The sequence below is a fragment of the Pelobates fuscus genome, chromosome 1, assembly GCF_036172605.1.
Source record: "Pelobates fuscus isolate aPelFus1 chromosome 1, aPelFus1.pri, whole genome shotgun sequence".
Classification (NCBI taxonomy): Eukaryota; Metazoa; Chordata; class Amphibia; order Anura; family Pelobatidae; genus Pelobates; species Pelobates fuscus.
Window position 1 is genome coordinate 169962370 of NC_086317.1, and position 13566 is coordinate 169975935.

General features: G+C 41.7%; 1 protein-coding gene across 11 annotated transcripts in view; it reads left to right on the forward strand.

Annotated features, from left to right (window-relative positions):
- Window positions 1–13566, forward strand: part of PLEKHA6 (pleckstrin homology domain containing A6) — a 163701-nt gene that overhangs the window by 11830 nt on the left and 138305 nt on the right. For 10 of the 11 annotated variants that reach the window (XM_063452315.1, XM_063452324.1, XM_063452366.1 and 7 more), the window contains exons 2-3: window positions 748–824; window positions 3768–3825. In XM_063452315.1, coding sequence (XP_063308385.1) covers window positions 748–824; window positions 3768–3825 — 135 coding nt within the window. Of the gene's footprint in view, window positions 1–747; window positions 825–3767; window positions 3826–11253; window positions 11478–13566 lie in introns of those variants that run through there. The other variant, XM_063452375.1, reaches the window with a different exon arrangement.

Consider the following 13566-nt stretch of genomic DNA (forward strand, 5'->3'; position numbering starts at 1 on the left):
ACTAAAACTGTTAACAAGCACTGTATATTTTTTCCGGTTGAAAAATAAGATATTTGACCAAATACTTTAGAAGATCATATAAAATACTCATGATGACATAGCTGTGTAATATGAATCTTATTTTAAAATTAGGTTAGTAATTATTTAAAGGGTCACTATAGTCACCAAGGCAACTTAATTAAGCAGTTTTTGTGTATAGATCATGCCCCAGCAGTCTCATTGCTCAATTCTCTTCCATTTATGAGTTAAATCACTTTGTTTATGCAGCCCTAGCCACACCTTTCTGCATCTCACTTGCAAAGCCTTCCTAAACACTTCCTCATCTAATGTTTAAACTTCCTTTATTGCCAATTCTGTTTAATTTAGAATTTCGTATCTCATTCTCTATTAATAGTCTTCTAGACCATGCAGAAGCCTGCTGTGTGTGATTTAAAATTAAATTTATAGAGCAAGATATTAAAACTTCTAAGGCAATTTAACATCTGATTGAAAATGAAACCATTTTGTCACATGGCTAGTGCTGCATAAACAAAAACAAAAGTGATTTCATCCCTAAATGGCAGGGCATTGAGTAGTGAGTCTGTAGGGGCATGATCTATACACACAAACTGCTTCATTAAGCTAAAGTTGTTTTTGATGCCTATAGAGTCCCTTTATCCACATAGTTTCTCTCGGACCGCTCTATACAGCTGTCACATTCTCCAGGACCAGCTGAATGCTGTAACACATCTGCCATTCTTTTCACAGTGATCACACCGAGACGACGCAGTGGTGTCACCCACAAACCGGATACCCAGTTCAGACTGGACATTTAAACAAAAATGGTGAGACACATTTCCCTACTCTTATGCCAATCTAGTTAATTAAAAAATTGAATTCTATTTAAACACATTAATGGGAAGATGAGGGATAAGAAAGTGACAAACTATATCAGAAACCTTCTGATCTCCAAGAAAAAAAAAAAAGTCCAAATTAAACTTGTCTAATCAAATACATTTTTGTTGTATTCAAGCTTTTGTTTTGGTTTTTTTTCACACTGTTGTTAATTAGAGAGCTGTTTGTCCACTTTTAGGATTAGGTAATTATCTATGGGGATTTGAAGGCTATAGAGCTGTATTCTGTACTTGAAGCATTTAGTGTTAGACCAAGGTTCCCTTCACTTTGACATAGCAAACTTTAAAGGAACACTGCAAGTACCATAACCACTACAGTCTGCTGTATTGATGTCAGTGTCAGGTGGCTGTATTGATGTCAGTGTCAGGTGGCTGTATTAGTGTTAGTGTCAGGAGGCTGTATTGATGTCAGTGTCAGGTGGCTGTATTGGTGTCAGTGTCAGGAGGCTGTATTGATGTCAGTGTCAGGTGGCTGTATTAGTGTTAGTGTCAGGAGGTTGTATTGATGTCAGTGTCAGGTGGCTGTATTGATGTCAGTGTCAGGTGGCTGTATTGATGTCAGTGTCAGGAGGCTGTATTGATATCAGTGTCAGGAGGCTGTATTGATGTCAGTGTCAGGTGGCTGTATTGATGTCAGTGTCAGGTGGCTGTATTGATGTCAGTGTCAGGTGGCTGTATTGATGTCAGTGTCAGGAGGCTGTATTGATGTCAGTGTCAGGAGGCTGTATTGATATCAGTGTCAGGAGGCTGTATTGATATCAGTGTCAGGAGGCTGTATTGATGTCAGTGTCAGGTGGCTGTATTGGTGTCAGTGTCAGGAGGCTGTATTGGTGTCAGTCTCAGGAGGCTGTATTGGTGTCAGTGTCAGGAGGCTGTATTGATGTCAGTGTCAGGAGGCTGTATTGGTGTCAGTGTCAGGTGGCTGTATTGGTGTCAGTGTCAGGTGGCTGTATTGGTGTCAGTGTCAGGTGGCTGTATTGGTGTCAGTGTCAGGTGGCTGTATTGGTGTCAGTGTCAGGAGGCTGTATTGATGTCAGTGTCAGGTGGCTGTATTGATGTCAGTGTCAGGAGGCTGTATTGATGTCAGTGTCAGGAGGCTGTATTGATGTCAGTGTCAGGAGGCTGTATTGATGTCAGTGTCAGGTGGCTGTATTGATGTCAGTGTCAGGTGGCTGTTTTAATGTCAGTGTCAGGAGGCTGTATTAATGTCAGTGTCAGGAGGCTGTATTGATGTCAGTGTCAGGAGGCTGTATTGATGTCAGTGTCAGGAGGCTGTATTGATGTCAGTGTCAGGAGGCTGTATTGATGTCAGTGTCAGGAGGCTGTATTGGTGTCAGTGTCAGGAGGCTGTATTGGTGTCAGTGTCAGGAGGCTGTATTGATGTCAGTGTCAGGAGGCTGTATTGATGTCAGTGTCAGGAGGCCGTATTGATGTCAGTGTCAGGAGGCCGTATTGATGTCAGTGTCAGGAGGCCGTATTGGTGTCAGTGTCAGGAGGCCGTATTGGTGTCAGTGTCAGGAGGCCGTATTGGTGTCAGTGTCAGGAGGCTGTATTGATGTCAGTGTCAGGAGGCTGTATTGATGTCAGTGTCAGGAGGCTGTATTGGTGTCAGTGTCAGGAGGCTGTATTGGTGTCAGTGTCAGGAGGCTGTATTGATGTCCGTGTCAGGAGGCTGTATTGATGTCAGTGTCAGGAGGCTGTATTGATGTCAGTGTCAGGAGGCTGTATTGATGTCAGTGTCAGGAGGCTGTATTGATGTCAGTGTCAGGAGGCTGTATTGATGTCAGTGTCAGGAGGCCGTATTGGTTTCAGTGTCAGGAGGCCGTATTGGTGTCAGTGTCAGGAGGCCGTATTGGTGTCAGTGTCAGGAGGCCGTATTGGTGTCAGTGTCAGGAGGCCGTATTGGTGTCAGTGTCAGGAGGCCGTATTGGTGTCAGTGTCAGGAGGCCGTATTGGTGTCAGTGTCAGGAGGCCGTATTGGTGTCAGTGTCAGGAGGCCGTATTGGTGTCAGTGTCAGGAGGCCGTATTGGTGTCAGTGTCAGGAGGCCGTATTGGTGTCAGTGTCAGGAGGCCGTATTGGTGTCAGTGTCAGGAGGCCGTATTGGTGTCAGTGTCAGGAGGCCGTATTGGTGTCAGTGTCAGGAGGCCGTATTGGTGTCAGTGTCAGGAGGCCGTATTGGTGTCAGTGCCAGGAGGCCGTATTGGTGTCAGTGCCAGGAGGCCATATTGGTGTCAGTGCCAGGAGGCCGTATTGGTGTCAGTGTCAGGAGTTCTGTTTGACGACTTACTTTGGGTCTGCTGGGCGCCCGTTATCTCCTTCTCTGCAGCCGGAAGCTCTGCCTCTGACCAGATGGTTCAGGAGCTTCGGCTCCAGGTGTTTGTCAGACACAAAGTAAGTTGTGAAAATGGTCTTAAAAATAATTCCTTAATTTCTGTGGTAGGTTGCCAGCGAACTCCTGGCAAGATAACCGCTACAGCAGTCCACAGTGGTAATGGTGGAGTGTTCTTTCAATGACTGGCACTGTAATAACATTATAATGTTGACATTTTAATGTCAATATTTAGGCCGTAAATAATCACTTTGAGGACTGAGGTCAAAAAAGCTGGGCCCGGTCGCAGCTGTGACCCCTGCGACCGCAGTATGTACGCCGCTGGGTTTATGTATTTTGCCCGCCAGATGTTGATGCCCCACAACTCCCAGAATTCTTTCAATGCAGTACATGGCCATGGCTGGGAGTTGTAGTTCTGCAACATGTGGGAGCTGAGTTTGAGGCGCTTGCTCTAAATGAGTAAAATTGTGACAATATGTGTACCCTAGTTTCAAAGGTCAAGTGTTAACATAATCATGACTGAATCTTATCTGGATGTTGCAGACTGTCCTTGCGGCTGGGAATATGGCTTCACAGCAGAGGGATCAGAGTTTTATATCAAGTAAGTGTAACATTGCAAGCATTCAGACAGCATTTGATAAACTCTTACAGAACAAAGGTCTGTGAGGGTGGGGCATTGATAAACTGGGAAAATTCCTAAGGCTGTTAATGTCATACAATACATGGTAGAAAGGGCTTCAGAGTCTGTCGATGAGGGTCACATTCAGTGTGTCATGAGCAGGAGAGCCTGTGAGATGTGTATTTCCTCTGTTTTAGAGATTTAAACAGTAAAACTATTTCAATAAAATATTTGATCATAGGCAATAGAAAGATTCCAGGTAAAATGCAATTTACATAGTCCTACTGGTCAGATAACAGCAGCATCTTATACATGGACATTTCAGTTAGATAGAGCTGAACAGACTGCCCCCTAGAATAGTGTATATCCAGATGAATTCACAGTACATATGAGCATGCACGTGGATGCTTGCATATGAGGCAGGGGAAACATTTGACAAAGCACTGACAAATCATCTTACCCTTATTCTGTGCTACTCTGACCTAGTCGTTTTGGAGAATGGCAATTTAGCGAAATTATATAGCATAAAATCTAGGTGGTTCTGAGGTCATTCCAATTTGATCCAAAATAGCTTTCTTGCCTGTGGCTGTTAATGTGTGGAATACTTTTGACCTTTACAGAAAACAATTTGATTGGATTCAGTAAGAATACCATATAATGCTGTGACTGAGCTCCTGTACTCAGGGTACCTCCGCTCAGTCTGTCTCCTAGCTGCTTGCTAGGACCCTAGTACGCTTCATACCCCAGTCGCCAAGGCTTTTCCTCTGGAGCTTTTCCACTCGATCAGGCTGCAGCTCTCCTTCCAGGCTCTTATCGTCCCCTCTCCCTATTCCTCTGCAGCACTTCTTTCGGTCAGGTATCTCCTCCTCTTCCTATTCCTCTGCAGCTCTGCTTATGGTGCTTGCTTTTGCCTTTATAAAGACACTTGCGGCTCTCCGGCCTAGCTCTCTTGATTGATCCCAGGGCTAGAGGTGTAGCCAGCCAACAGGTGTGACAATTCTGTGACTGGGATCCCTAAAAATCCGCACTGGAAACCGTTCCAAAATAAACTGTGGCGGCCACCCGGATAGGAAAACTGGTTTCGCCGCCAAGGACGTCTTTTTTCCCCTCTCTGGAACTCTGCTGCAGTAAATCCAATTGTATTAGTAAAGAAGGATAGAATTTCCCAAGTAGTATAATCCAGAGCAGGAATAGCTTTCCCCCACAGACATTAGTCGAGACTGAATGCTGGGAGTGAACTGACTTTATTAGGGGACACACACGGCCTTTTATGCAAAGACCCGTAGATTGGGTTTCCAACACAAACATACAGGGTCTTTTCTTCCAAGACCCTCTGTGCCTGAGAGACATACAGACCTATAATAACCATTATGTACCCCCTCAAGTTTTATATAGCCTGGATCTGAGAGCACAACATATCCGAAGAGCGCTCAGAACCCACAAACAAAGCCGAAACACCACAGGGGTAACGTTTTGACCGACCGCACACGTGGCACCTGCCCTAAATAGTTCCATGAGAAAGAAGGTGGTGGTTGGTCTCTTTCGGGAGTACAAAAATTTATAAAATGCAGAACGTAGGCTTGAGCTGGTATGCTGATAGTGTTCACCTAATCAGTCTGCATGATTCCACCGAACAGTGTTCTTCCAGGATGTATAAAACCGAACACAGGCGGGGATGGAATTTCAGCAATGTTCGCGAGCTCGAGTGTCTGATTTTAATTCCATGCACTCAATGACCAAACATCGCTGCCTGCGTTTGTGCAAACAAGATGGCCGCCACCATGTGTTCGTGCATACGAACGGCTGCCACCCAGCTGGCCACTTAGAACAGTGCGGTGTGAATCATTATTGAAGTTTTAACAGGGGTGAATGAGGTCAATAAGCATACGGGTGGTCTGAGTATTTCATGGTTTTGTTCGGTTACCGAACAAAACAGGGGAAAAGTAGGTGAACACGATTCTTACCAAACAAAACAGGGAATAATAAGAGAACACAGTATTCCAGTGACAGGGCGGTCTGTCACAGAAACTAACACACAGTACTTTATTTTAACTCTGGACTAGCCCATATACGCATTACATAGCTTGTTGTGAGAAACATAATACAATTTAAAAACCCAAAACATGTCATAAAATATACAGGAAATTATTAATAACATATTTAGAAAGGGATGGGGAAGACAATAACTGGCCTAAAATATCTCTCCTGCCTGCAGAGTTTGCAATATGCAAATCTACCTGTATATGCAAATTAACAGGCCTTGCTATTCATATTTTTGCTGTTGCTACCAACAGGTGGCGCTGTACAGGCTGCACAGCCAAATCCACCTGCTTGGTAGCAAGCATTAGCAGGACAAGAGCATACAAAACATATAACAATAAAACAACAATACACATCCGGCACCTATAATGGGTACAGGGTCCTACATAAAGTGTTCATATGAAACCCCAGGGGATGGTGACTACCATCACAAATGAACATTATGGTGTTACAGTGAATGAAATTCGGGCCAAAGGCATGTATACTCTATTAAAACCATTGGGAAACCATTCCCAGACAGTGCCACACACACAGTAAAACAAATGTGTCTCCCACTGCTTACTGTATCAGGAATATTCTGCTTTTAAGCGTGTGAAACCGGACATCTCCCAGTATCTGCTGGACATTAAAGAATCTAGTGGGATGTGTGGGGGTGTTGCCAAAAATTTCTTTAGTTACATATTTACCATGTGCTTCCTGCCTAATCTAGTACCAGTGTGTCAGTAATGTTTCAAAATGATGAGAAATTAATAAAATCCCATGGCAGTTACAGTCTCCACATGAGATATGTGGTTCTTTGTTGTGGGATACACTTTGTGCCAACCTCAATGTGAACCTGGGACAAACTACAGTCTGCCCTCATATAAAACTGTAGCTACTGGTTTCAGGTTCTGCACTGTGGCATATTTAGTATGTCACGTATGAAGGGGCTTTACATTTTTCAGTGACACACAGATCCTACATCTAGGCAGCATCAGTCTGACAGCAATTCTTTTGTACTTTACGTAGCTCATGAACGAGATTATTGTATGTTGTGAAAATACTTTTAATGCCCTGTATTGGAATGTAAACACCTAGCCTGTATATACAGGTATCCATCTTTCTTGGGATTCCAGACGAGCATATCTAGAATGCTTTAGGCTTTCCACCTAGACTTTTTATCACACTTCTGAAATTCTTGTAGAGTTACCTATCCTGAGCTGACTGTCGTTACAATGCTCGAGCCTTGCATTACAACCTGGCTCCAGATAATGAGGCCTGGAATGTACAGGCCCAGAATAGCTGATTTGTCACGAACAAAGAAATTTCTGACCTAGGTTGTACTTGTAGATGTTCCTGCACAAACATTTGACCAGGCAGCTCTGTTTATTGATGGCTTTACTAACTGCGAAAATTGTATTACATCAGTGACCGAACAAACTGCTTCAGAGATGCTGCAACGTTTAACCCCTTAAGGACCAAACTTCTGGAATAAAAGGGAATCATGACATGTCACACATGTCATGTGTCCTTAAGGGGTTAAAGGACAGGAGATTAATGCTATTTTAACTAGAACTTTCAAACATAGTGCATTTTTTATACAGAATATTTGTGGAGCAATGCTCTACAACTGGAGCAATTGCCTTGGGGACCAAAATGTTTCTGCTGATTGCACCACCTTTCAAAAAATTAAACCCAGTGATTGTCTATAATGGTCTATGGTTCTAGTTCTTCGTTTTACTTGAATGTACCCATGTAAAATGCACCCAGCAGGGCTGCCTTGTTAACCTGTACCAACTTTGAAGGGTATTGAGTGTTCCACGTTATATTTTATTTGTATTTTGTTTGCTTGTTTTTTAGATTATTTCAATAGGCTACACATAAAAATATGTAGTATTTAGGTATCGTTAGGCAGCACAGAAAACCGTTTTCTATCTTGTTATAGTGAGCTGGGCAAATGTTGCTGTAGCTGTAATCACTAGCAAAATTAGAATGATTCATTAACTTGGAGGTATGACAAGCAAATGGCAAATTTTACGCCAAAATAACCAAACTAGAAAATTGTTGGAAGGGGAATTTGTCCTTACAACACATTTGTGGATTTTGGGTTCTAACCAATATATTTTTCATTTGATCCAATGTATATAAGATGTATCATTGCAAATTGTTAGACTAATTTCTAATTGGCCTTAATACATTACAAATGTTAATATATCCGCACACGAAGGACAGGATTAAGGGCTTCATTAGTCTGATTTTTTTCATATGATTTTTGTGGGCCTGTTTATAGAAATGCATAAAATGAAGCACACTGAAGTTGTTATGGTGTCAGGAGTGCCCTGGCACTGTCCCACCATTAACACCTCAATCAGATTTTTATTTGTTTGTTTTTTTTGGTGTGACATTTACCTTGGTTATGCTGGGTGGCAGCACTGCTCCTTTTTCAAGTTTTAGAAACCATATGTCTACTTTGTGCAAGGTATGAACTCATTCATTGGTTATGAGAGTCAGAATACAGCCAATATGTCAGCCTCATTACCTTATGATATATCTGGTAATGGGACGTAAACTATAAACAATATTGAATTTTTATTGAGGTAGGAGTGTCTGGACAATGTCTTGCTTTCAGGGGGTTTGCACCAATTGAACAGTGAAGTTGGTATCCAAAACTACTGCCACTGGCTTCCTTTGTCCACGGTATGGGGACAGTATAGCCAGGCAGCTGGTGATGGTCTGAGAGCATAAGCTGATGAGTGACAGCCCATTTAGAGAAATTGTACATTTCTGTTTTTTATGTTTGTAGCAATTTTTGTGTATATATTATACATGTATTATATATACAATTCTGCTTGTGATATATACACATACACTGATCAGCCACAACACCATTGACAAGTGAAGAGAATAACATTAATTATGTCATTACAATGGCAGCTGTCAAAGGGGTGGCATATATTAGGCAGCAACTGAGCTGCGAGTTCTTGAATTTCATGTGTTGGGATCAGCAAAAAGATCTGAGTGACTTTAACAAGGGATAAATTTTTTTTTTTTTATTATTAGGTTTATACCTCAGATGAGGTAACTTGCAGGCCTTAGTGAAAGTTTGTAAATTGTGGTATCAGTGTATAGTATCTAAATACCTATGTACCTGATTAACAAGGAAACTGTACTTTCAACATGTGTGCAAACTGAATAATAAACTCAGAGCCCTGTACATTCATGGTGGAAGTTTATAAATGATACTTTGGACATTTCCTGTCTACCCTTTCACCAAAGTCTTTCCTTCGTTTCCTTATGACAACCTATAAGACAGTAATACCCAAATTTCCATCTCCTAATTTTTTTCTCCTCTTCCTCACATTACCATCTGTCAGTAGCAGTGTTAATTTTGGCGGCAAATTTGAATTCGTTTTTAGTCTTAGTCTTTTGACTAAAAAAACATTTTAGTTTTATACGTATTTCAGTCACCTGAATTGTTTTTTTTTAGTCGACTAAATCTCCAGTAGATTTTAATTGACACTACAAAAGACTTATGTGTTTTGTTGAAGCCTCTGTCTCTTTTTCCCCTTTCCCAGCCCCTCTGTGTCTTTGTGTCCCTTAAACCCCTCTAGGTGTTTCTCTCACAAGCTTCGTTCTGACTCTTTTGCCCCTTCCACAGCCCCATTTGTGGGTCTCTTCCCCACCAGAACCTTGTCTTTTTCTCCCCCAGCCCCTCTGTCGCTTTGTGTCCCCCACAGCCCCTTCATGCATCTCATCTACCCCACGTGTCTCATTCCTCCCCAAGCCTCTATGTGTCTTATTCCTCCCCCAGCCCACATCCCTCATTATTTTAATTTTATTATTTATATAGCGCCAGCAAATTCCGTAGTGCTGTACAATGCCATCATCCCAGCAAGGTAACAGGGAAGGGGGAAAGAAAAAATATATATTTTAAAATAATTATTCATTTAATAAAGCCGGGTAGAAAAACTATCCCCTAAACATACACACAATATGTGACCAGGGAGGGGAACTGTAAAGGTTTTTTGCACAGGGCACCTTAAGTCCTCAGGCCAGAGGCACCATAGTGCAGGAAAATATTTTGGAGTCCGCATTCTCTGCGGGGAGGTTTTTTTTTCTTTCTGTCTGTGTGCCTCTCTCGCTCCTGTGTATATTGGAAAGCCATAGGTCGCAAATTACGAGCAGAGAGTGCGAGAGGTCCTGGGGTTATTGTATCTCTCGTGCAAAGGGAACTTGCTGGCATTTCTATTTGTACTGCTCTTATGAGTGGATTCAATCTGATTTGCAATGGAATAATTCACTCTGTAATGGCACAAGTGAGCAAAAAACTATTTTGAGACCTAAGCTGGGATTTACAGAAGGGAAAGCTACTCTAGAGTTCCTCTAAACTTTTGTCCGTTCTCAGAGTTCTCATATTCTCTGTTTTGGATATATATGTAAAATACAATGTGTGAGAATGCAGGTGTTTGTGTAAAGTGTCAGCGAGTGTACTATAGTGTTAGCAACAAATATGTTATGCTGGTCAGAAAACAATCACAGGATATAGCATATTATATATATAATATACAGTACACAAGGTCCAGCGCTCTCACATATCCACTAAACAGCAACTTCAATGTTGACAGATTTTATTAGCTTTTTTTTTTTTCTCTAAAAACACCTAATCTAGGCAAAAATAATGGGGGTTTAGTTACATTATATGATCATACATTGCTTAAGCCTGCCACAACGTCAATGTACCCCATACTCGAAAAAGCCTAATGTCTGCTCTTATGAGATTAACCCACTTTCTTCGAGAAAAAAATCCATCTGGGGCCCTCTGCAGTACAAGGCTAAATAGGGCCCTGGGATGAGGCACCTGTGACAGGGAGGGGTGCAAAACCAAGGAGTTGGCTAGACTCCCAAATATATAAATGAAACCAGGAGGCTGCACTCACCTGAACATGCATAAATGGGGTGCTGCTGGGGGCCAATTTATACAATACACAAGATCCAGCGCACTTACTATGCACTAAACAGCAACTTCAATGTTGATCTGCCAAAGATGGGGTACATTGACGTTGTGACAGGCTTATGCAATGTATGATCATATAATGTAACTAAACCCACATTATTTTTACCTAGATTAGGTGTTTTAAAAAAATAAAATAAACTAATATATGTCAACATTGAAGTTGCTGTTTAGTGGATACGTGAATGCGCTGGATCTTGTATATTGTGTATATGTATATTCACACACACCTGCACTGCATATCAGTATATATTAGTGTAAATGTGATGTGACAGACAGGGGGTTAAATCTTCTCACTCTGCCTGACAGCTTGGGATCACGTGTTGGGTTTAAATCCTCAGGGATTCTGTGAGCATGCTCTGTGCAGGCTCTGTATACATCACAGCTCAGTGCAGGCTCTGTATACAGCACCAATCTGTATCTAGCACCGATCACAAAGGCACATTGTATAGCTGTATAAAAGGCACTCTGCATCACTGACAAGATGTAGCAGACTACAGCTTCATCATTGCAACTGATGCATGTAGATGTATAGAAATGGATATAATACATGGATCCCTACTAAACCTGTGGAGCTGCCCAGACCTACTGTGGTGGATGCAAGGTAAGTGCTCTGCTCTTCTTCTGATAGCTGTGTGAGAGCTAGGTAGATTTAAAATTAAATCCTTATACAATGCAGCTGGAATGCAGTGGGTTAATCTGATTGCCCATGGTGATAGAGGGATTTAAATAGCTCTGCTATTAGCTGTAACCTTATGCTATTCAGTACTTGATTTGGTGGTTTGTGATTCTGATTTTTTTCTTTTTCTTTTTTCAATCTAATCACCCCTTCATAATATCTCCTGCTAAAAAACGCTTTCATTTTCTAATGCTCAGTCCCCCACATCACAAGATTAGCTGGTGCATCACTCCACCTCTCCAGGTCCCCATGCTGCATTCATTTGCTTGCTCATCCCCTCCTCCACTCTCCTGGTACCATGCTGTTTCTACTTTGTTCTGTCTTTTCTGACCACATTCTCCATTTTATCATTCATCCCTGCACCCACTGTTTATTCAATCTGCTCCCATTTCCTTATTAGGTGTATTCCTGAATGTATATTTGTGTATATTGATCTAGATCACATCAGGTGTTCAAAATATCTGCATGATTGCATGTACCCTGGCCTTGGGTACAGCTGCACGCATCTATTTATAGTGCACATCTGTATGCACATGATTAGGACGTGTGCGGATTTCACGTTATATTGCTATGGTTAATGCAGATTTAGAACCCGTTCTCTTTTTGATGACTGCTCTTTGTGAACTTGTCTGCTGCTGTACTTCAATGCGGAATTAACAGAACATTCGTTATAGATTTTATTACCATGCGTTGCAATAAGAATCCTGCTATAGTATTATGACAGTAGAGCCATATTATTACTACTGGCATTTATAAAGTGACCACATATTCCGCAACGCTGAATATACAGGCTCTACATAACCTGATTTGTTACAACTTGGGGACTGGGGTACATTTGGGAGCTGTACAAATATCAAGTTCAGTGCCTACAGGCTGATAATGGCTAAAAACACGATTTCTAAATCCCATTTATCTCCTACCATTAGTATATAAAATAATTCTGCAACAACTTGTGTGTTGGGTATAAATTATTACTACAGAATTGTAGTCTGCTAATGCATTAAAAGTATGGTTTTTGTCTGTCCACTGGAATAAAATACAGTTCTGTACAGTTGCTGGTGGATTTTGGCTGTTCACATCTTTGGCTGGGAGTGGTGGGTTATTCTGTTCACTCCCCTGGGTACATGACTCCTCACCTTAAGGTCCCCAGGGGCCTGTTAGCGATGTAATGAAATAACCGCAGACACTTCGTACAGGTGCCAGTCTCCGGATCCTATTACTGGAAGTGGGAGCGTAGCCAGCTCCTACTCTCTGGCATTATCTACGAGAGACAATCCTTTGAATTGAAGTGGGAGCATCTTGAATCAAACATCTTCTTTCTTTTTCTTTTCTCTTTTATAAATTCTTTATTTATAGTTTTTTATCAAGCATGGATAAGTGCAAATTGGGGTTACAGAATAGAGAAAACATCTTCTTTCTTGATACCCTGTAATCTAACCTGCAAGTAACTTATCTGTGGCCTATTGATTTGCTGCCCATCTTGTTCTACTATCCAAACTATATAATGTGTCTCTTTCAGTCCATCTCTCCATCTTTAGATTGTAAGCTTATTTAAGCAGGACCATCATTACTTCTTCCTTTCAGTCAAACATCTGTTATTGAACTTACTTGTATGTTTTGTAATTCCATTGTACAGCGCTGCAGAAAATGTTGGTGCTTTATCACAAATGATGTTCTTGGCCTCTGGACTTTATTATGTTTTTGTTCTCAGATATGTTTATCTTCTTTGTTTTATTTTTGCTTGCTGCAACTTGATATGTGTTATACGCCATTGGTTTGAAATGCCTAATGCGTTAATAAAACATGTTTATAATTAGCTGCTGAAGAGTTACACTACATTCTGAAATTCTAATCTAAGGTTAAATGCTGAGGCGCTGTGTGGATTTGTGTTTGACATGCACTGCCCCCCCCCCCCCCCCCCCCCCCCCGCTCTGTGTTAGATTATTACCCAATGAAGTCATGACGGTGCCAGCTCCGTGCTGGACACAGAGACGCGCCTGTGGGGGTATACGCT